This window comes from Gopherus flavomarginatus, chromosome 3, assembly GCF_025201925.1.
Source record: "Gopherus flavomarginatus isolate rGopFla2 chromosome 3, rGopFla2.mat.asm, whole genome shotgun sequence".
Classification (NCBI taxonomy): domain Eukaryota; kingdom Metazoa; phylum Chordata; order Testudines; family Testudinidae; genus Gopherus; species Gopherus flavomarginatus.
Window position 1 is genome coordinate 161713265 of NC_066619.1, and position 23889 is coordinate 161737153.

The window sequence follows — 23889 nt, forward strand, 5'->3', positions numbered from 1 at the left end:
TTTAGGTGGGTTTTTTTTTCTCGTAAATATAATTGAATACAGTGATTGAGCCAGAAATAGTATCTGGGAATTTAAAGGGACACCAGTTGATGTTGGTTTTGAAAAAACAAGAGTTTACAAAAGTTTAAACCAATAGAAATATTTCCATTACTTTTTTGTCGGTTCCAATGGGGAAAGCTACTTTAAACAAATAACTCCTCCTTTGACATGTTTGCAACTCAATCATTAGAGCACTGTGCAAACCTATGACAGCCAGAAAATGAAACCTCAACAGAAATAGAGGTGAAACTGACCAGCTTATTTTCACTGCCTAACCTGAGGGGGGAGGGGGAACACAATAGCATAAAAGGTGCCATTTTAATTCAATATCTGCTTTATTAATAACAAAGGTAAATATATTTGCTTTTTTAAAAATATTGATTTATTTTAGAGAGACAAGGTAGCTGAGGTAATATCTTCTGTTGGTGGAAGGGACAAGCTTTCACTTACAGAAGTTGATCCACTAAAAAAAGATTACCTCACCTACCTTGTCTCTTTCATATCCTGGGACCAACACAGCTAGGACAACACTGCATGCAACCACTGATTTATTTTAGGTATTTCTATTGAGCTCATCACTACTGATTCTTTGCACTTTTACACTGGTGTAAATCAGGAGTGATCCACTGAAATCAACAGACTCACACTGGTGTAAAAATGGAGTAAGTGCAAGGAGAATCAGGCTCCAGGACTTTTAACTTGTGAGTGTCCCTTTAACCAAAAAAGCAATGTGATCTTGCAAACTGGAGTTGCTTATCATGTGCATTTCATTGATTTATGTTTATTTGCTTAACCCAGTTTAATCCTCCCAAGTTTAGTGTGTATGTTTGTGTGTAAGTATCCTGTAAGAGCCCAGAAAACACAGTACTGAACCCTATCATTTTTTATCATACTGCCTGTGCTGTCTTCCTGCTTTCTAAAACTGTGCATCCCAGACATGTTTGGTCTAGTATTTATTTCTGCTAAGAGGTTGGGGGTGAGGAGAGATGTTAAGAATAGGAAGGACTTTTTTTTTTGCCTTGCTTTGCAAACACTGTGTAGAGTAAATGCATTTCCTTTGTTGAAGCAGATAAATTATGACTTCTTAAGATAGGCATTGACTATAATAGAATATAATCAACAAACTATCGAACAAAATTCATTTGTGTATAGTCATATACAGTGATATAGTCAAAGAGTCCCATTGCTGCAAGCATTTTATACATAGCTGGAACTTTTCTGACTTCAGATAAAAGAGGTCTGCTTTTCACCAGAGAGGTCTGGTTCTTACTTAACTTTAAATACATCATAGCAGAAAAACAGTTGCACTATGCCCCAAATAAAAAGTCAACAGAACTGATTATTTGAAAAACAACAGACTTATTATTTCATGTATTTCCAAAGACCCAATCATGTAGCCTGCATGATACAATCAAATATTCAACAGGTGGCATCTAACATTCACCTGTAAACTTTGCACATGCATCAGTTGCACTAGCAAACCCTGAATCTGCTTGCACAGATGGAGAACTGCACATTAAAAGTGGTGCAAACGCGAGCAATTGACAGCTGTGCACTCACAAAGGTAGGATTGCCTTGAGCTGCCTCATAAAAAGATTTTTTGACCAGAAAGATCTTTCTGAAAGAAGTTTTTTTGTGTATTTGACAGAACCCAAATTATTTTCAAAACCTAGACTTTTTAAAAAAATGTTTCAATAAGTGTTTGGGTGTTTTTTTTTTAATTTTTTTTTGAGGAGGGGGAGTTCCTGGCTTTCCCCTTCTCTTAAATAAAAACAAAAAAAATGGAGAAGAAAAACCCCTCAGAGACAAACATTTTATGAAAACAAAAAAAAATCAACATTTCAAAAAGCAAATTAAAAAACTTTTTCTTGAGTCACTTGGGCAGTTTGGAAAAATCCCACCCTTAGATTTGTAAATATGGATTTAGGAGTCTATCTTTAGGCTCCTTATTTTTGAAAATTTTGGCTTACATTCTTTAATCCAACACAAGGCCTGCATTCCACTCAGTGATGCATAGACCTTGTGATTATTCTTTGTACAAGAATGAATGTCACTGGCACTAAGTATAATGAAGATTGCTGGGCCAATTTATGCCTGATGCAAACTGGCTGCGGGTTTAATTTGTGAGTGAATTTTATTCTTTGCAGTTTTAAAACATAAAATGTATGGTAAATTTGCTGCTTCCCACAATTATTTCATAATAGCAGAGTTACTAAGTGGTTTGCCATCCATGTTATTATACCAAAAATACAAGGTAGATGAGAACCACAGGTTTTTTTAGCATAAGTGATTAAATCTCTGCAAACAAGCACAAAGTTTATAACTGAACAGTGACAACAGTCCTCTCCCATTTGAAAACCTGCTCTGCCTCTGCCTGGAAAGCACTTGTTAATTTTATTATGGCCTGGATTCTTTCTAAACCTTCATTTTTCAATAGCATAATGACTACTTTAATTTCAGGGTGCTTATTATATGTGTACATGTATATGCATAATGTGCAAAACTATTTTTTCCAAGGTTAATGTCAGCTTAGCAATTTTATGTCTGACCTAGGTGCAAGGGATACATTTACCAGGCAAATGGCTCGTGCCAGTCTCCTTGTCTGTTCAGAAAATCTGGGTTGTGTAAATCAAAATGCAGTTTAGTCAGAAATGTGACTATATTAAAACAGTATTGGAAGTACTGGAGAAAGGAGAGTTTTATGCCTATGGCACTGAGCTCAGAATCAAAACAGCTGGGTTCAATTTCTGGCTCTGCCACAGATTTTCTTGTGACTTTGGACAAGTTGCTTAATTTCTCTGATCCTGATCCAGAGTCCATTGAAGTCAGTGGGTGTCTTTCCATTGGCTTTAATGAGCTTTGTTCTCCATCTGTAAAACGGGGATAATATTTCCTTTTTCTGAGCCATTGTCTGTCTCGTCTATTTAGATTGTAGGCTCAGAGACTGTCTCTTACTAGGTGTACTACACTTAGCAGATGGAGGCCTGAAGGCATTACTGGAATATAAATAATAATTCTTACTTAACATATGTTCTCCTTGTGTAGCCCCAAGTCGTAGCTTACAGTAATGGTCAAACATGTTTTTCACTCCCGTAAGGAATACAGAGACAATGCATCTGCAGAACCTTGATCTTTCAGTTCAACAAAACCCTTTAAAACCGCTAATATTCTATTTTAAAATGAAAAACCTTTTCAAGAATCCTGTCCTAATACAAAACAAAACACCAAGGCTGAAAATCTCACCCTCTGGGCCAGGGCCAGCTCCAGCTTTTTTGCTGCCCCAAGCAACAAAGACGGGGGGGGGCGGGGCGGGAAGAAGCCGCGATTGGTGGCACTTCGGTGGCCGCTCTCACACACCACTTCATTCTCTGATGGGAATTCGGCTGCCAGTCCTTCCCTCCGAGAGGGACTGAGGGACTCGCTGCCAAATTGCCGCCAAAGACCAGGACATGCCACCTCCTTCCATGAACAACCCCAAGCACCAGCTTGCTGTGCTGGTGCCTGGAGCTGGCCCTGCTCTGGACATCAACTGCAGTTTTATCGATGAGGCCAGCATTTCACCCCATATTCTGCTCTCCTGTATGCTAACGCTACCCCCATTAAAATCAATGAGCTAATGTGAACTACATTTACCTCCAGGGGCGGCTCCAGGCCCTAGCACGCCAAGCGTATGCTTGGTGCGGAAAGCCGTGGGGGGGTGCTCTGCCGGTGCTGCAAGGGCGGCAGGCAGGCTGTCTTCGGTGACTTGCCTGTGGAGGGTCCGCTGGTCCCGCAGCTTCGCGGGACCAGCGGACCCTCTGCAGGCAAGCCGCCAAAAGCAGCCTTCCTGCCGTGCTTGGGGCAGCAAAATGCCTAGAGGTATTTACCTCAAAATCTTTTTAAAAAATTATGGGCAATTTTGTGTGCCTCATTTACCAAAGTGGGTAAAAACCCATTCTATGCCCATTAAGAGCCTGATCCTGCCCACACCAATGTCAATGTCACAACTCCCATAAGAGCAAGATTTGGCTCAGACAGTTATACGAGACACCCGGTTACGGGGGAGATTGAAAGCACTCACAATGCATGCAGAGGCAAACAGGTATGCAGTGTAAGCACAGTGTGACAGTACTCAGGAGTACCCAAGGTTGCGAGATCCCAGGATTGCCTTTTTCTGTGCTTGCTGTGGATCAACTCCCTGACACTAACAGCCTCTGGCAGCACAAGCAGTCCCTCTAGACCTCCACAGGGCTTTCTCTAAGGCACACACCAACCCCCTGGGTCCTCAGAGTCTTCCCTGCAGTATCCAGCCCCTTATCCACTGGACACTTGCAGAATTACCAGGCCTGCAGTTCCCAAAGGAACAGAAAACACCGACTTGTAAGATTCAGCTCAGAACCAGCACTTAGCTTAACACCACAGCACCAAGCTATATTTATAGTGAAACAAGGATACGTTTATTGTCAAAGAACAGAGATTCAAGGGATAGTGAGTAAGAAGATTGGAAACAAATGATTACATATAAAACAAAATCATAACACACTTTCTAGAGACTAAACTTAACTAACAAGTTAAACTTCTTTAGACAGGAGGTTGTCTCACCCAAAGTTCTCTCCAGCCAAGTGTGGTTGAGATCCCTTCTTTCATGAAGCAAACACACTCTATTTACTTCCTAGGTGAAGGATGGCAGAATGCCTGCTTTGTCCCCTCAAATATAACAGAGCAAACCTTTGATGTGCACCTCAAGATAGGGTCCCCCGCTGCAGGTTACTTCTTCCAGTTACCTTTCTCTTGCTCTGACGTTTTTACAATCCATCCGGTTTAGACTGGTGAAAGGAGACTCATTTGAACCATGCAGTACTTAACTTACTTGCAAACAGCCAGATAGCTAAATAGTTCTTGTCTGACAGAAAAGCAGTTTTTCACTTTTGCTGGTGACCAGCCCCTCATCGCAGACCTAAAGAACATAATGTTCAGTATATGTACATAACTCCTTGTATAATATCCATCCATACGTTTTACTATGATGACATTGGCTTTTATTGCGGCCTCACATGGCACTTGTTGATGAACTATAATGTACATACAGGAGAGCCCTGTAACCTGTATGCACCCCTTGGCTTCAAGCGGTTATTGGGTTACACACAGATCTCATCACGTCCTCTTGATTGTACAGATCATCATGCACACGCATACTTCCTTATTGTTAATTCATCCTTCCAATTCACTCCACCTTCTTTGTCTGTTGCTTGCACCAGTTGCATCCTGTCATATAGATTATGAGTTGTCTGAGACAAGGAATTTTTTCCTGTACGATGCCTAGTGAAGTGAGGTCCTAACCCTTGACTGGGGCCCCAAGGTGCCAGTATAATATGAAGAAATGGCATATATGTATCAGTAAATTTCCCAAATTGTCACAGCTTGCTGGTTGCTTGCACTAAAATAAAGTTATACAGTGAAACTATTTTTTGCATAGCATCTTTCATACAAGCTTTATTCCAAAATTATGTACAAAGTTAGACATAACAGCAGAAGGACATTATGAGGTATAAATAAGGAAAAGGAGGGGTGTTTTCAGAGGATTTTTGAAAATAAACAGGGAGACAATGAAGGAGGCAGAGATGCAGGAAGGATCACATCACTAGCACTCAGAAAGTGGTTATTAAGGGGAAGATTAAAAGATAACTCAGCAGGATTAAGAGTGTCAGAAAAAATTTACCTTTCATTTACAAGCCTGTATAGTTCACAAAAAAATATAGATAAAAAAATGTCTCGTAATCATAATGCCAGGGAATAATGTGGTGTGTGTGTGTATCTATATATCTTCAAGAAAAAATATACTTTTAACTTGTATTTCACATAGGTCTTTCTATAATGGAGATTTTAATTAACTGGAAAGTAGCCTAAAAATTTCAAGAACAAAAGGGCAAGTAACTACATCTCAGATTCTATTGTAGGAGATTAGTGGGGTTTAGTTTAAGACTTTGTGAAGACATACTTAAGTTACTGTGTTACAATTGGTTGTTTGGAAGCTTGAACAGAGTTTAAATTACTTCAAGGTATCAGGTTAGGCTCATATGCCTGGGTGCTGATTCACAAAGAACATAAATGCTATAATATTGGCAGATTCTTTTTCAGAAGTTCTTTAGAAAATATCCCTAGAAAGTGTTACTTTCTACTAGATCCTTTACCGAATTGCTCCAACAAGGTATGTGGGTAGCTTTAAAATAGGTTTTCTGGTAAAACTCAAGTTGAATTTTTATTTCATGAAATATAAATGCCAAGAAATATATCTAGGATGTTTTGTTTAAACCTCGGTTAAGCTTATCGTGTGTTATTTGTATATGTGTATGAAGGTAACACCTAAAATGATATTACCACTGGAGAAAGGAGTTCTTTTTGGTGACTACAATCCCATTGCTCATTCATCAGACATATCGGATTCAGCTATGCAATCTGCATAATGCCCTGTGTAGGGGGCAGTGTGAAGCCACACCACAGTGGGAGGAGCACTGGCAGATTGTACATCAGATTGCACAGTCTTTCCTGGGACTGTTTAAATTTCACTGTGGCTGAGCAGTCTCCATCACCCATGAGGATGGCTCTGTGCCTGGGGAGAGGGCAGCCATGACCCACCCCTCCCTGGTCAATTTGCTTCCTGGAGGGAGCAGGTGACTGACCATTTGCAGGTGGTTGACCCCCGCTCTGTGCGCTGGCATAACGGCTGATCACAGTCTGGGCCACAATGGGGAGTATTTTTAATGATGTACTTTTCACTATCTTCTGCAAGAGTTGAAAACACTAAAGGCTCAGCAGGGTCAGCAGTTGCCGGCTGTGAACTCTTCCATTTTTCCCCTCACCTCAGCACCCACACAGATTTAGAGCAGGAAAATGCTGGGTTCTGTGGGCTTTAGGCTTTAGGGACTTTAGGCTTTAGCCACATCAGCTGATTCTGCAGCTCTCCCTTCAGCACCTGGACATCCAGTACAAGGGACACTAATTTTAGAAATTATTTGAGCTGGATGACCTTGGGTGCAAAAAAACTCAGACATGCTTCATTTTCCTAAGTTACACCCCTGCTCCATACAAACCACTGATACAGGCCATTTGGTGCTTGAAGTGAGAATCCGACCCAGAAGTAATTACATTTCCAACTTAAATATTCTGAGCTGGGTTTCTTCCAGAAGGTGATCGGAACCTGCTTTCTTTGGGCTGATACAGACCTCCTCTAGATGCTCTCAGCACCCCTTTCATAAATTCCTCAACAATACTGATAAGAGAGGGCCAGCTTGATTGGCACCTGCAGTAGGACATTAACATCATCCTCATTCAGTGGCAACCCACAGAGCCATATGGCCTTTACCAAGTAGAGGAGGACATTCGCTCAACCCTGGAAATCTCTTAGACAGCCAGGCCAAGACAAACTGATATATAGGTTGTTGGTTTAGCTCAGGGGTAGGCAACCTATGGCACGTGTGCTGAAGGCGGCACGTGTGCTGAAGGCGGCACGTGAGCTGATTTTCAGTGGCACTCACACTGCTTGGGTCCTGGCCACCGGTCTGGGGGGCTCTGCATTTTAATTTAATTTTAAATGAAGCTTTTTAAACATTTTAAAAACCTTATTTACTTTACATACAACAATAGTTTAGTTCTATATTATAGATGTATAGAAAGAGACCTTCTAAAAACATTAAAATATATTACTGGCACGATAAACCTTAAATTAGAGTGAATAAATGAAATCTCGGCACACCACTTCTGAAAGGTTGCCGACCCCTGGTTTAGCTGTTTTGTTAGAGCAAGGAGTACTTTTTTCAGCCACATAAGGACAGTTTCTCTCCCTCCTGAATTGGGCAGTAATACCAGTGAGGGGAGGAGAGCCCATTATTATGAGTTTTCCACCTCCCTGTGGTTTTCCACAACTTGGACCCTGTGTTAATGGGAAAATATATAACATGGTTTGGTCCATTTCAGTGCTGAATCACTTGGCCAGCCACAAAACCAAGATTGGCAAACTGATGTGGCTTTTTTGTTCTCAGGTGGCACACAAGGCCTGAAACCTTATCTTGACAATTGAGGCCTACATCTGTATACTCAATGTTGTATCCTTAGAGAACAAAATCAGTTGACTATAGGATTACAGTAGTAGATGCCAGATGCTCCCACTGCAAATAAAACCTGCTGCCGACTGACAATACAGATTCATTCGGCAGACTTGCTCTCCTTCTGAGATTGTAAAACTCATGGGAGATTAACATCCTGTAAACGTTAAAGGTAAGAAAGATCACACAGACCCCAGATGGTGCAGTTAAAGAGGAAACCTTTTGGCATTAGACTCATCATAAGAAGGCTGGGGCTTCCGAAAGATATTTTTTTAAATGCATTTTCTTGTCAAAAGGCTTTGTAAAACTAGCACATGAGAAACAAAGAGGATTTGCATGAGACTTCTTGTAAACAGTCTGGTACTTGCCAAACAGAGCTCTTGTATTAATACCACTAATGCCAAACAAAGAAAAGAAATAACAGATTAGTAGTCCTCACACGCAGAGTCCATTTTTAACTACACGTTGGCTCCACCTATGAATTATGTGGTGGATGGGGCTATGTAACTGTGTTGCCTTGTTTTGTGTGGACTGCACCTTTAAATTTCTAGGAATTTTGTCTGTAGAGACAACAGCCATTTAGATCTCAGCCTTGCTGCAGCTTCTTCAGATCTCTCTCTATCACACATACACACGTGACAGATCTGGAACTGCCTGTAATAATTTATGAATACTATTTCTTGACTGGGGTATGGTAATGTGTACTGTCAGTCTAGTTTGAGTTAATTCAAGAGCAGGATTGTTGGGAAATGCACATAGGTGGAGGTGTGAGGCTGGGTCCTGATATACACTTCTCGACAAACACTAGAGAAAAAACTAGAGCTATTCATTTTGATGCCCTGGCTTGAATACCTGCAGAGCTCACCAAACTGGTTTGGGGCAGTAAGTTGAAGCCTAGGAAGAGAGAACAGAAACTTGGATGGATTAAAAAAAAGTTACTTTCTCTGGGGTAGTTATTTTTAGGGAACAGAGAGGCCTGATCCCCAGAGATTGAGGATCTGGGATAAAACTGACTTGCCTAGAACTTCAGGTAAAATAGACGTGCATAAACAGACATTTTGTTGTTTTATAAATCCATTTCTCTTATATTATGCTTTGTTCTTACTGTTAAGGTTAATATTTGTTTTAAGAAGACTGTTTTGGGTTACTGGATTCACTGCTGGTCACAAGCAGCTAAAGAGAAGCCTTGCAGGACTGACCTCAAACAGACCTGCTGGGTTAGCACAGTAAATACACAGAATAAGGAATCCTGTGGTCTGGTTCAAGAGTGGGAGAATTATGGGATTCCACCTTGAGAGAGGTGAAGGAATGAGACCTAAGACCTGAGAAGGGTGCACTCAGAAAGACCAAAGAAAGGGAGTCAGGTGTAGCTAGCCCTGTAACTATGACAACATTGCTGCAGGATGACAAGTGAAACTTCTCCTTCACTTCTGCTTTTTACCAGTAAAGACTATTCCCAATCTCAAAACTGAGACCAAACTCATAAAAAAGCAGGAGAAGCTGGTCCCAGGCAGGCCAGCTGGGCATTATTTGCCACTTTTGTCAGTATCCCTGTGCAAACCTCGTGGAGTTAGACAAAAAGAAGAAAACAATGGTGGGAAAAGAACCCAACCCACAGAAAATAATAATACCCACTTTCAGATGCCGCTAGCCTGCATGGTGAAGAAGACACTGTCCTGCATCAACTGAAATTAGACACAACTGTCCCCTTCCAAGCTTAATTCCTAGCTTAGATCTGATAGCGCCGCCACCAGCCAAAATATAGTGTTTGGCACACTCTTTGTTCCCCCAAAACCTTCCCTGGGGAACCCAAGACCCAAACCCCTTGGGTCTTAAAACAAGGAGAAATAAACCATCCCCCCTCCTTTCCCCCTCCCAGTCTTTCCCCTCCCTGGGCTACCCTGAGAGGCTACACTGATCCAAACTCCTTGGAGCTTAAAACAGAGAGGAATTAACCTTTCTCCCCCTTCTTCCCCCCCACCAATCCCTGGTGAGTTCAGACCCAATCCCCTTAGGTCTTAAACAAGGGGAAAAAATCAATCAGGTTCTTTAAAAAGAAAGCTTTTAATTAAAGAAAGAAAAAGTAAAAATTATCTCTGTAAAGTTAGGATGGAAAATGTTTACAGGGTATTCAGCTCATATAGACTAGAGGGACTTCCCCTCCCCCACCTGAAATTCAAGTTACAGCAAACAGAGGTAAAAATACTTCCAGCAAAATACACATTCACAAGTTAAGAAAACAAACATAAGACTAATCCGCCTTTTCTAGCTAGTACTTACTATTTTGAACATGAGAGACTGTTTCAGAAAGATTGGGGAAACCTGGGGTGCACGTCTTGTCCCTCTTAGCCCCAAGAGGGAACAATGAACAAAACAAACAGCACAAACAAAGATTTGAAAGTATCTTGTCCCCCCATTGGTCTTCTGGTCAGGTGTCAGCCAGGTTCACTGAGCTTCTTAACCCTTTACAGGTAAAAGAGACATTAACCCTTAACTATCTGTTTATGACACAGCCAATATAACGAGACCTAAGCTGTACATTGGAAGACAATTCAAACTGGAATTGGGGTAGATAAGTGGAGCTTCCTCCTTGTTCCAAACAGAATCTAAATGCACTTTACTTAGTCCAAACATTCTGATAATAACAAACATAAACCTTAGCCTTGCTTCAGTCTCTCAGTCCTAGGTCCCATCACCTTCCATCCAGAGAACCACTTCCACTAAATGGAGGCCGACATCAACAAGCCATAGCTGGTTCACTAAGCCAGCAGGGCTCAGTCAGCCTCTTCCTGTAAGGTCCCAACTCATGCTTATAGGGTGGGTGAAAAGGAGAGCTGTGCCACTCTGTTACTGCAATGAATAAATCAACCAGCTCTATTAAAACACGTGTTTGACAAAGTGCCCATCTGTGCTGATCAAATATTATTGCTCTATTATATTGTGAAATATCCATGGGCATTGATAAGAAATAACATACTTTCCATTTCTTCCAGGAAGTAGTCCCAAGCATGAATACTCTGCTTCTGTTTATGAGTGTGCTAGGTATATCCTTTGCTTCTCCAGTAAGTATGGACCCCTACCCCCAAACATTAAACACTACCAGAGTTATTGGTATTATCCAGTGATTTGCATCTTTGTGTATGAGAGTGCTCCATTGACCCTTTTATTAGCCTAGCTGCCACTGAAATCAATGAGAGTTGGCGATTACAAGGACTTGATGATCTAGCTGTAAATGGTCATCCAGTTCATTACTTAATTGACTGTATTATGCTTCCCTTTTGTACACCATAGCAAAATTATTATTATTATGCTAATACTCTTAAATAACACGATACATTTGGTGCAGCTTGCAAAATATAAAAGGAACAACTTTTTTTCTTGATCTGATCTACTGCATCAAAGAAACAGTTTAAAATTATCTGAATTTTTCATTTTTATCTGGCTGGTGCACATTTTAACATTTGCATTCATAATGTCTTTTGATGCTTTGTTTTACTAACATCTCCTCTTTGCAAAAAAAAATGCTTAGCAAATCAATTGATGCTTTTTCCCATCTCTAACTATACATCAATTTAACTTTTCAATTTTGAAACATGATAAGTCCATAATCAAGCAGCTCCTCTTGAGGCAATAGTAGAGTCTCCTGGAAGGAAGAAACTGTTAAAAATCTGGTCCAAGGTTTACTTGGCCTTGTTACAATATCCAAGTCTTCTACCTGTCTGATAATGGGGCAGGTTTCATTACCCTTTAGCTAAACTATTTCTTTTGTGAGTCTTAGGTATTGTGCAAATTGCACTGCATTTTCCCAGCTTTCAGAAAATGAGACTCAATCCTGCAGTCCTTAGCCAGGGAAAGCTGGAAAAGGACTACAGGATCAGGCTTATGAGGCCAGATTCTGATCTCTACTACACCTCTGTAAATCTATTTCCACTTTAATTTGAAGCAAAAATAAACAGTTGGTGCTTTCAATGTGCCTACTGTATTAGTGAAATTGCAAAATCTTTAATTTGTTGTCAACAGTATTAGATGTTTTGCTGAACTGTAAGAGAAGTCTATTTGGCCCCTTGTTTAATGCTGGCTACTGGAAGTAAATTGAAGTCACACAGACTCCAGTTCAGCAAGATGCTGCAAAACACTCAAACGTGCTTAAGTCCCATTAAAGTCAGTTGGATTTAAATACGTTTCAGTATTTTGTTGAACAGGGATGGACTTGCTGAATCAGGGCTAAAGAGAAGATATATATTGTCGACAAACACTGGCAATTTGGCAGGTGACTATTACATTTCCAAAAGAGGAAATGGTAATTAATTTGTATTTGTAAGTGGATTTTTTCTTTAGTACTCTGGTAATTTAGTGCATTAGGTAAGATATCCTATTCCTTCATTACGCTTTAGAAACATAATATAGTTTGGACTGTGTCCTCTTGACAGATCAAAAGAAGCATACATTTACTTGGAAGTGGCTATGCGGAAAATGTTGCCAATGTTAATGCCATTAATGCAAACACAGAAAACTTAAGCAATGGCTCTGGGAATGCTGGGAGGAACCAACAGAATGGCAAGAATGAAAACAATGAGCACCCAGAAGGAGCAAAATTCAGTAATTATACACGAGGACCCAATCAAACTGGAGAGGTGTCTGCAATTGATATTAACAATCCCCAGGGGGCTTATGAGGATAAACCCAATAATCAACCAGTCCCTGAGGACCCTGCTAATACCGAAGGAACACAAAACACTGATCAAAATGCTGAGCTTCGCACAGGGAAAGGAATTTATCATCCTCGTTTAGACCTTCATGTGAACACAAACCGCACCAGTGAACACAATTCATCTGAACATTTGCCAGGGAAAAACAGTGTTTATGGTTCGGCATGGGCAGAAAAGGGTTCTGCACCTGAGGATGCAGAGCTCTCCACTGACAAACAAGATGCCATAGAAGCCCACAATGACAGTGGCTTTAATGTAGGGGAAAAGGATGAGGATATGGATAATGGCCACCATCATTCAGACAACTGTTGTTTTAACGATGAAGGCATGCAAAGGGTTGATCCAGGTAATGCTGGTGATAGTGCTGACTCTAACTCTAGTCAGCAGGAAGAAAGCAATAGCAACTCTGCACAATCCACTCCAAAACACTGCAAGAGTATCCCCAGTGAATCAAGGAGTAAATCTGCTCATCAGAATACTAGTGTCACCAGTGATTCCATCAGCCTCAGTGCCGCTAGCTCCTTCAGCGACCCCAGTGCCTCAAGTGACACCAGCGACTCCAGTGCCTCCACTGATTCCAGTGATTCCAGTGCCTCAAGTGACCCTAGTGCCTCAAGTGACTCCAGCGACCCCAGTGCCTCAAGTGACTCCAATAATTCCAGAGAATCCAGCAGCTTCAGTAATTCCAGTGAATCCAATGAAACAAGATAGTAAAGTTCAATAAGTCAATAGTGACATTCCAAAGGCATCAGATACCAGTCGCTGGCAAAACAGAGAAAAAGGCAATAGCCTACAAACAGGTATCAGTGAAAATAATTCCAAATGATTCAAGTAAGTAAAACTAAATTGGTAAATGGTAACAACCACAGCGGAAAAGATACTCCTCCAATAGTATCCCAGAATAAGTACTGTAGCTCTCTAGAGGACTCTACATAATTTGCTTTGGTGGTTGCCTAATTTCATTAGTGTTAAAGCTTTTTATAATGAAAGAGAATATTGTGTTGCATTAACAAGCATATTTGCCTTCTCCCTTTGCAGCCTGTGGTTCAAATTCTGTTTTCACTGACACCTGTGCAACCCCAATGACTTGGGTGTCACTTGGAGATGAATTTGTTTCAAATTCAAATCGTTCCAGAATGTTTCAATGACATTGTGTAACTGTGCCTTGTAGCCTAGCACTGCAGAATCTTAGCGTAATTTAATATTTCAAATTTTCTTTACACATTTGTAATTTCTTAATCAGAACTACAAGAAAGATTGCTGTTTACCATGCTGTGTCAAAGACATTTCCCACTGCTGCCTTGTATCACTGTTATCTGTAATCTATTCATTCTCTCCAGCTACTCTTCAGCCTTATCTATTTGCTGTAGTACTAGAACGTCCCAGGGTGATGTGCATTAGAAAGAAAGGGGTGGTTTGGTGGAATACGTGAATTTAGCAGGTAGCACCAGTCCAGTCTCTACTGAGTCTATCACATGACAGAAAGCACATGTGGTACTAAGTGATACGCTTGTTGGTGTAATGATCACAACATTCTCTGCTGTAGTTGGCCTTTATCGGTCATAATTGAGGCATATTAGTGGAGCAACATTGGAGGGACTGCAGTACTGAGGTGGCAGAGGAAGTTTGGTCTCTAATATAATAGTTCTCCATAGTCCTATTACAGATAGTCTTACAAATGATGTTTAACTAAATGTATAGGCAGTTAGATCTTGGAGAAAGGCTTGTTCTTACATTGTGCTGCCATTCTTTTTTAGAAATTGTGAGTATTACCAGTAAAATTGCCTTCTTCTAATGGACTCTTGCTGACTAGACATTTACTTAGGTGCACAGTTGCTGTCTTCAGGATATACCCCCACAAAAAAATGGAAATCATTACAAGGTCAGGAAAACACCACATTAAAAAAGCTGTCAATCTGGCATCTTTACAAACAGCTACCACTGACGTCAGTGAGGATTGAGGATGCTCCGAACCTCTGGAAATCAGGCCAGTGGTCCCTGCCCCAAAAGTCTTAAAATCTAATTAGACATCAGGCAGACAGTGACTGACAGATAATTTGTGACAGTAACAAATAACAGAGGTAACAGTGGAGAGGGAAAGAAAACAGTGAAAGGAACAAGATCACATGGTTACTCATCTACAGTACATGTATTCCTTGGCAGGTCCATTTAAGTTAATTTGGTTATGGTGGATTAACTCATTTGCTGTAGGCATTTCTATAAATGATGGGGGAGATTGTGATTGTCTTATTCACACAAGTGAACAGTTCTTCATGGGACTTCTGTGAAACTACTGAAATGAGTCACTGCTTGCTACCGTTATTGAACTGGATTTAATTCTATAGCCTATGCTATATAGCATGTCAGACTTAGATAATCACAACCTTAAATTCCATGAGGCTGTGACAGTTTATAACAGCTCAAGATCAGCCCCTTTGAATTTGAGTAAGGGGACCACAATCTGCCCCTATATTTGTAAAGACCACCATGAAAAAGGTGAAAGATCTGTAGTGTATATTAAAAAAGATGATTATAATAAACAAACCACCCTCTTTCACTTTCATGAGTACTTTTGTTTTTCTTTTCTTATTTCTGGAATTGTGGTTTCCTTTCAGAATAGCTCTAGGGTGTGGAAACACAAGCATATAACAGAGCTAGTGGCTTAAGGCTGTCAAAATGACAATCACTGCCTTGACCTGCCATGAGGCACAAAGAACAAAAATTCATTCTTCTTTCACCATGCTACAAAAATAATAATTAAAACTCTACATACAAACTGTGTCCCCAGAAACAATACCATAGATTTAGCTTTAGAAATCTTTGGCAATTAAAAAAAATACCATGCCACTGCTCTGCCAAGTTTATCAATTCCAGACACTAACATTTATAGTGCTGGCAATAATTTTCAGCCACCTTTCAAGCACCAAACATTGAGATTAGTGGAGAGACCAGCTGCCACTAAATAAAGCATGGGGCTTTTGGGTGTTGCTAACTCCAGTTTCAGAGTAGCACCAATATCTGAATGGAGTGACCTTTCCGCTCTCCCCACAAAATTAGCAGGGTTGGTTTTGAAAAGCAATGATTTACTATGGTTTGGTTTCATATAGGAGTAATCTACCAAGCTTCATGTTCCTTCTTTGGGCTACATGAAGGACATGCCTCCAAAGAAGCATCTTGAGTATTTTTTTCCCCACTTCCCTCCCTAATTTTCTCACTAAAATGTTTAATCAGCAAAAATACAATGTATTTATAGATAAGAAAACAGAAATGGAAAAATACAGTTTAAATTCATGTATACTGCGCCATGAACATGGCCGGATATTATTTTAAAATATATTTTTACACTTTCTTACTCCCGAAAACATTTTTCTAGTTACACATGTATGTTTTCTATTGCTAGGGTTAGTCACCTTAGTAAATCACCAAATGGGGTTTCAATGGTGGGCAAATGTTTGAAGAAGAGAAAATGAACTCTCACTATGAATAGGGGAGAATCACTTCTTATATGAACCTTGTGATTTCTATGTACTCAAGGGAGGGAGCAGGGTTTGGATTTTTAGAACCACTCAACTCTGATCTAACTCTGCTCCCATTAAAGTCAATGTAAGATTTTTTCTTTTTCTTTTTTCTACTTCAATGGGAACAGAGTTAGGCCAACACCAAGCACTCGAAAATCCCACTCTGTGCTTTTATGATGTCTGTTAACTAACGATGGGCAAGGATATGGTAACAATTTTTATTAGGGAGGCTCTTCTGATCTATAATACTTCACATAAATTAGCCCATTGTTACGGATGATCTTTTATGCTACCCAGGCTTCTGCATTATACCCAATATTTCATCAGTAAATTACTGTTGGATCTGGTGAAGTTAATCACTGCTAATAACATGCACTAACAAATTTAGTCCTCTTTAATGTTTGTAAATTCTTAACAAACCGATTCTTATATTCTGCTGCTATGTTATTTATAAGTATTCACCCAGATAGTTAGATAAACAATTGTTCACTTAAGAGTTTTTCCACAAACTATTCAATTTAACTATTTGTTATTCATGGTAGGTCACCTAAATGATGGTATTGTTTCTGCTCCTTGACTGGTTGACAAACATTTTAAACAGGAGAACAAATAATATTCTTGTTCACATATGAATACTCTTGTCTGCATGCAAATATCATAATACTATTCATAATAAGGGCAGCCAATCCCCAAACACGGGTGTGAAGAAAAATATCATCATACAAATGTTCGCAAATTGTGAACAACAAGGGGCACTGTACAACTGCGTAGAATTCAAAGTGTTTCTGAAACCCTATTTTGCAGTGTTTGGTCAGCTCTAAAAATGAAACCTGCTGGGAAAACTGGAGAAGGTGGAATGATGCATTACACTTCACTATACTAACTTTACTAGGGGTGCTTTCTCTTTCATTTCCTAGCCAATGAGCGGGGACGGCTCCAGGCACCAGCACGCCAAGCGCGTGCCTGAGACGGCAAGCCACGGGGGGTGCTCTGCCGGTCACCGCGAGGGTGGCAGGCAGATTGCCTTCGGCTGCATGCCTGCGGAGGGTCCTCTGGTCCCACGGCTTCAGCGGACCTCCCGCAGGCGTGCTGCTGAATCCGTGGGACTGGGGACCTCCCGCAGGCAAGCCGCCGAAGGCAGCCTGCCTGCCGTGCTTGGGGCAGCAAAATACCTAGAGCTGCCCCTGCCAATGAGATACACTTAGAGAGCCAAAGTGTTAAGTGTGACTCCCACTGCCTCTTAGTAATGCTGCATGTACAATAGGCACTTGGGCTGGCACTTACCCCTGGCATGAATTATTAAGGACAATTACTTGGTTGTTAGTGTGAGTTTAGAATCTCCAGACAATTTTCTCTGAGCCCAGAATAAGCTGTATCTAAAATGGAAGAGGGTATTTAAGGTATTAGTTTTTATTTTACATATATCAGTGCTCTTTGCTGGAATATAACTGATACACTAACGAATAACTCATAGGAACTTGTAGTGATGGAGCTGAGGATACTAATTTTGAATACTGCTGATGCCACCAATATACAGTTGGCAGCTGTCTATCGTGCATGCATGTTTGTAGCCATGGATCATTACATACTGTTGGAAGTCTGCTCTTGCCTTAGCCATGCTTAAAGGAGAATGCCTCTGACGATAAGGAAATAATTGAGCAACAGGGCACGATGTGTGACCTGGAGGATTTAGGGGGAGACGTTCAAATGCGATGGTGCAAGAAGGATCTCCAAAATCATATTTGGGAGGACTAAGAAGAAAATCTTCAAATCAGGTCTATACAGTCTCAGAAAGAAGTTCATGCTCTTCTACTCTTCCATTCTCTGTTGCTCATGTATAAGATTTTATATTTCATTCTGCATTGCTCACATAAAGATTTTGTATAGCAATGGGACCAACCGTCAACACAAACATCCAGATTCAGTTTCCAAACCCATCCAAGTTTGGATCAAATAATCAAGTGTGCTAAAATTTTTTGAAACTTTCACCAGTGGCTAGGTGAGTCCTCACAAATAAAATTTATGTCCAGAGCTGGTGTGATAGTGTGTGGGGGGGGGGCGGGAACAGCACCCAAAAACCCACTGAAGAATATTTTTGCAAACTAAAAGTGCTGATGGGTATTATAAGGATGAAGTCATTAATGGTTGTGAGGTGCGTAGTATTAAATTGAGGGGGACAGATACAGTATTAGAACTGGTTATTTGTCCTGGAAGTGCTTTATTTGTTATTCCCCTGTTTCAAGGTTCCAGTCATCTACTTAGGGAGCAGAAACAATCCTATGCACCTTAAGTGACCAACCCCAACGAACAACTATTGAACAGCAAATAATCTCACCAACGTCCCAAAAGCAATACATTTTCTTCCAAACTATTTAGCAAATAGTTATGAACAATTAATACATTTAAAAGACAATTAGGATGAGTGCACAAACAATTTAGTAACCAAAATAAAAAGACCAAGTTTATAACAAATATGCTTCATGGCAAATAGTGAGAGCAACGTTAAGCATGAGCAAAAACGAGAAGTCCTTGTGGCACCTTAGAGACATACACATTTATTTGGGTTAAACATGAGGCTGCTAGTCACAGTACACAGAACCTGGTGTTTTGGGACCATATTGTGTCACTGATTTTCATTCAGAACTAAGATGGTACAACATTGTCATTCATCTCCAAAAATATTCACAGATTATTTTTTCTCTGTTCAACCAGCTCTACCCAGCATCAAGCTTCTTTTAACTACAGTGCAGGGGGTTGCAGGAGCACTAGCTGTAGGCTTGAAGGAGGGCTCCTCACAAGTTAAAAATGGTCTTGCTTCTGGGAATGATGCCCCAGCAGCACAGTGGTTTGGCATATCCTTGGGTACATGGATATTTTTGTGCTGGCTCATTTCTAGCTCTCACATGAAAAACATTCTTCTCTGACATTGTGAGTTTCTTACATTGTCAATTGAATCTGTCAATATAGAGTACGTATAAACACAAAGGCTATATATTTTTCTGTTTTAAAGGGTCTCCTTTACTTCCCCACTTCCAAGGAAAAATTCTTTTCTAATAAATCATTGTATTAAAATGAATGATTTTGTTGATTAATGATGTTCCCCACCAATCTATACACATCTATAACTGGAGTATTTAATGTGTATGTTCAAAGTATTACTTGCAACTGGGATATGTATATTTCCTAAACCATTAAAATATGTACAATGATGGTAAATTATATTTATTTTACAGGACAGTGTTCCTGTTGAGTAGATTTCTTCTTTTCCTTTTTTGCTATTATTTCAGCTACTGCTAGTACTAAAGCCCAGGTACAACCAGTTCACACAGGTTCTTTCATTTCTATAATTATTCACACTTTGGTTCTGAATATCTCCATTATGGCGGCTAAATCCATCATAGCTAGGCCATTCTGTACACTATTACAGTAAAAAAACCTTGTTTTTGTTGGATAGCCTTCTACTGGCACTCATCTTCTCCTGCCCTCTTGACCAAAATATGAACACAGATGCTAATCCAGCATGCTATCTAAGTGCTTTGCTGGATCATGGCGTAAATGTAGATGTTTACTCGTAGAAAAAGTCTGACTCATATTTTGACACCAGAAATCTTTTCTTAGATTTTTTTTTAAATGGGCTCCTTTATTTATACACAAAAATTGTTTCCCTTCATTATCCCAACATTCCCTGGCTCCAATTCAATTTAACCATAAAGTTAAGCATGTGCTAAAATGCTTTGCTGAATAGGTACCTCTGAGATGAGTTACCTGGGATGGTGAGGGGCTTTCAGAGCTAACCAATCCCCTCCACTACCACCACCAAACTACTTTTTAACAATGCTAGTATTGTACATTTTTGTATTTGGGGAGCAGATTTCATACAAATCCAGTCTCATATTTTTGCTTCTATGTGGGTTTGTTTTGTTTTTAAGTTAAAACTGGGAAACCCAATGAAAATTAATTAGACACAGTGCTCCTAAACTATTAGAAATCCATATAATGTGGACTGAAATCTTATTAGCTTGATCGCCATTATCTGCCAAATATCTTTGCAGGAATCTATTTGCTTTTACATGTAAATTAATGGGCTAAGATATTCTTTTTCAAAAGAATTAGGAATATGCAGTTCAGTCCCCAATTCAGCAAAACACCTAAACCTGCGCTCAATGTTAAGAATGTTCCTAAGTGCTTTACTGAATCAAGACCTTAGAGAGGGTTATTCTGCTAATCAGTTCTTGGTAGAGAAAGGAAGAGGCAACATATTTATATGGCTTCAAACAATCTAATGCAGCATTTTATACTATAAATAAGACTAGAGGCCAAAAAGTGGGACTATGGACCAGGGCCGGCTCTTGCCATTCACCGCCCCAAGCACGGTGGCACGCTGCTCCGGTCCCGCGGCTCCGGTGGACCTCCCGCAAGTGTCCCTGCGGAGGGTCCGCTGGTCCCGCAGCTCCAGTGGCCCTCCCGCCTGCCGCCCTCCCGGCAACCGGCAGAGCGCCCCCCATGGCGTGCCGCCCCAAGCACTCCCTTGGCACGCTGGGGCCTGGAGCCGGCCCTGCTATGGACTTGTCTACAAGATGCAGCAGTGTGCACTAGAAGGGTATGATTTCTAAAGCACACCAATACATTGTGCACTAACTGGTCCATGTAGACCCTGCTGACGCACACCAAAAGTGCATGATAATAGAGTACACTGCTATTTGTTCGCGTGCAGCATGTTGGTGTGCTTTAGAATTCACACCCCTCTAGTGTGCATTGCGGAGCACTGTGTAGGGAAGCCCTCAGTGGAGTAACTGCTGAACTGAAATGGGAAGATTGCTGCCTATCTACTCCTAGAAGATACCATCAGAGTAGATTGTGGAAGACCAGTTCCTTTAAGCCACCCTGATGGTGCTGAATGAGAAACGAATGATCTTGCTACACTATGTGCTGACACCAATTATGTGGAAAATAAAAATTTGCCTCTGAGAATTTTCCATTTTTAACAAAGGGTGGGGAATGTTCAGATGTCATACAGTTCTACCATCTGGAAACCACAGCAACAGCACATTGATTATCACTCAGAGGCTAAATGGCACATCTGTTGAACTAGTGTTTCATAAAAGGTGAAAAACTGCCTGGCTTTTTCCTACTTAAGTCTGCTGAGCTGGCATCAGATAACGGTCTGTTTTTGATTTTGTGGGTTTTTCTGGCCTGAGGTTTCCATCAAAACCAAAACAGCCCTAGGCTCTGCCTTGTAATTAAAGTTGATTCAGTAGCACACTGGGTCTCCGCTAGGCTTTGCTATTCATACTTCATTAAGACGAATGGCTAAAGTTTACATATCTGTTAGTGCTACCATGACAGTCCACTTGGGAGCAAAGTGGGTATATATGCACTCGTTTACATGGTGAAAACAATCTTGGACACCAGAATGACTAAGAAAGTTCATTTTTGAATAATAATGAACATTTAGATCTGGAGGAAAGGTTGTAACCTGGAGAAAGACTCAAAAGCTGACATTTTCAAAGGATTCTAAGCAAGTTAGGTGTCCAATTCCAACGAAATTTCAAGTTAGGTGCCGAACTTACTAGTTTAGGCTCCTCTGAAAATCCTAGTGTAAAGTCTCAAGAGTTTAGGTTTTGAGATGATGAAGAATAAATAAAATTTCTTCTTCTCCTGGATACTAGTACTATGATTTGAAGCCATATTATCAAATTGGGTCTCTGGTTTTGGGTGCCCAGTTGGACACACCCTGACCTTGACTTTCAGAGCTACCAAGTAACCGCAGTTCCCATTGACTTCAAATGGAGTTGGCCTTTAAGACGCAGGCCCTAACTAGCCTGCACTAAGGCCTGTTTTTATACCAGAAATAATTCATGCCAGTTTTCATAACTTGGTAACTTACACTCCTTCTATACATTAGTAATCATCACCAAGGAATTGATTCTTCAGTCCAAGTGTTGCCAAAATGCTCAATTTTAGCACCAGTTTTGTGATATTTGCTGTGTTTCTTGAAGCTCCAGCTCCTAGAGGCATGTGATAAGGTGACAATCTCAGTTTTCATTTAAAAAAACCTTTTAGTACTTATGGTTCCAGAGAAAAGCTTGAAAACATGACCCAAGTACTTAGAGATTCAAAACCCAGAAGGCAAATTACAAGAAACCAAAATTGATTATAAAAAAAAACCCTCATGATTTTTAAGCAGATCACATGATCCTATGGGGCCTAATTCTTGTTTTGTAAATGCTTGGGGTTGCAATACTCTAGTCCTATAATTACTGTAGCAAAATTCCTACTAAAAATAAATGGAAGATTAGCCTGTTTCTCAGGGAATTTGCAAATCAACAGTTTAAAATGAAGTTGCCTCATTTAAAACCTTAAAGAGCTTTTCTCTTACTCTGTTAACTCAAACTTTGGCAGCTCCAATTTTTTCCTCATTGTCTACATTCCATTTATTTTTCTTCTTATTAATGCATCAAAGATTTCTTGCCTTTAGTGGATGTCATAAACAGATAGTTAAGGGCTAATGCCTCTTTTACCTGTAAAGGGTTAAGAAGTTCACCTAGCCTAGCTGACACCTGACCAGAGGAACCAATGGAGGAACAAGATGTTTCAAAAGGAAGGAGGGAAGTTTTCCTTTGTTTAGAGTTTCAGTTTCAGCCAGAGTGAAAATATCAAGGAACCAGCCTCTTATTAGAGTAGTAAGTTTTAGAAAGGGATAAATAGGTTTATTTTTATTTTCTTGTAACTTGAGTTGGTACCATTAAGGGAATTATTAAATTTGGGTATTCTTATGTGTATTAAAGTTTTTGCCCAGAGGAACATCCTCTGTGTTTTGAATCTGTTGTCTGTGGGAGTAGCTGGTATGCTAATCTCTTCCAGAGGGTTTTCTTTTACCTTTCTTTTCTTTAATTAAAAGCCTTTTTTCTTAATACCTGGTTGATTTTTCCTTGTTTTTTAGATCCAAGGGGATTGGATCTGGATCCACCAGGAGTTGGTGGGAGAAAGGAGAGGGGATGGTTAATTTCTCCTTGTTTTAAGATCCAAGGGATTTGGATCTGTGTTCACCAGGAAATTGGTGAAGTCTCTCAAGACTACCCAGGGAAGAAAAGTAGTGCTTGGGGGTGGTGGCAGCGATACCAGATCTAAGCTGGTAATTAAGCTTAGAAGTGTCCATGCAGGTCCCACATCTGTACCCTAAAGTTAAGAGTAGGGAAAAAACTTTGACAGTGGAGTTGCTCTACAGTAGAATGTGTCAGTTTTTAAGGAATGAATTAACACTTTAAGTACCAAATGGAAACTGACCCATCTTTTGCACTGCCAATTATGCAAAAATACTTTAGTCACAGCTAGAAGTTCAGTTCTATAATGAAATCAGTAACATTGATCCTTTCTGAGATTGCAAGGAAGATTATCTAGAATTACTGGGGTTTCTTCTCTCAGTCAATCTCTTTCTCCTTGAAATGAGTTTAGATATTAGATAAAGTTCAGCAGCTTATTCAGAAGGATATTGGAATATCCCAAATTTCATTTTATAGTGTGGCCTTTTTTGATTCTTTA

At 40.2% G+C, this 23889-nt stretch overlaps 1 protein-coding gene across 1 annotated transcript; it reads left to right on the forward strand.

Annotated features, from left to right (window-relative positions):
- The first annotated feature begins 6104 nt into the window (after positions 1 to 6104).
- On the forward strand, positions 6105 to 19524 carry DSPP (dentin sialophosphoprotein). The gene is made up of 3 exons (XM_050946803.1): positions 6105 to 6226; positions 11114 to 11182; positions 12551 to 19524. Exons 2-3 carry the CDS (start codon positions 11129 to 11131, stop codon positions 13538 to 13540), a joined length of 1044 nt encoding a protein of 347 aa, XP_050802760.1. The 5' UTR covers positions 6105 to 6226; positions 11114 to 11128; the 3' UTR covers positions 13541 to 19524.
- The last annotated feature ends 4365 nt before the right edge of the window (positions 19525 to 23889 follow it).

What these genes read in the sequence shown, in the direction of transcription:
- DSPP (XM_050946803.1), top strand. Translation starts at nt 11,129, where the DNA reads ATGAATACTCTGCTTCTGTTTATGAGTGTGCTAGGTATATCCTTTGCT. An exon ending in GTATATCCTTTGCTTCTCCA is followed by an intron (nt 11,183 to 12,550) that starts GTAAGTATGGAC and finishes TCCTCTTGACAG; the next exon opens with ATCAAAAGAAGCATACATTT.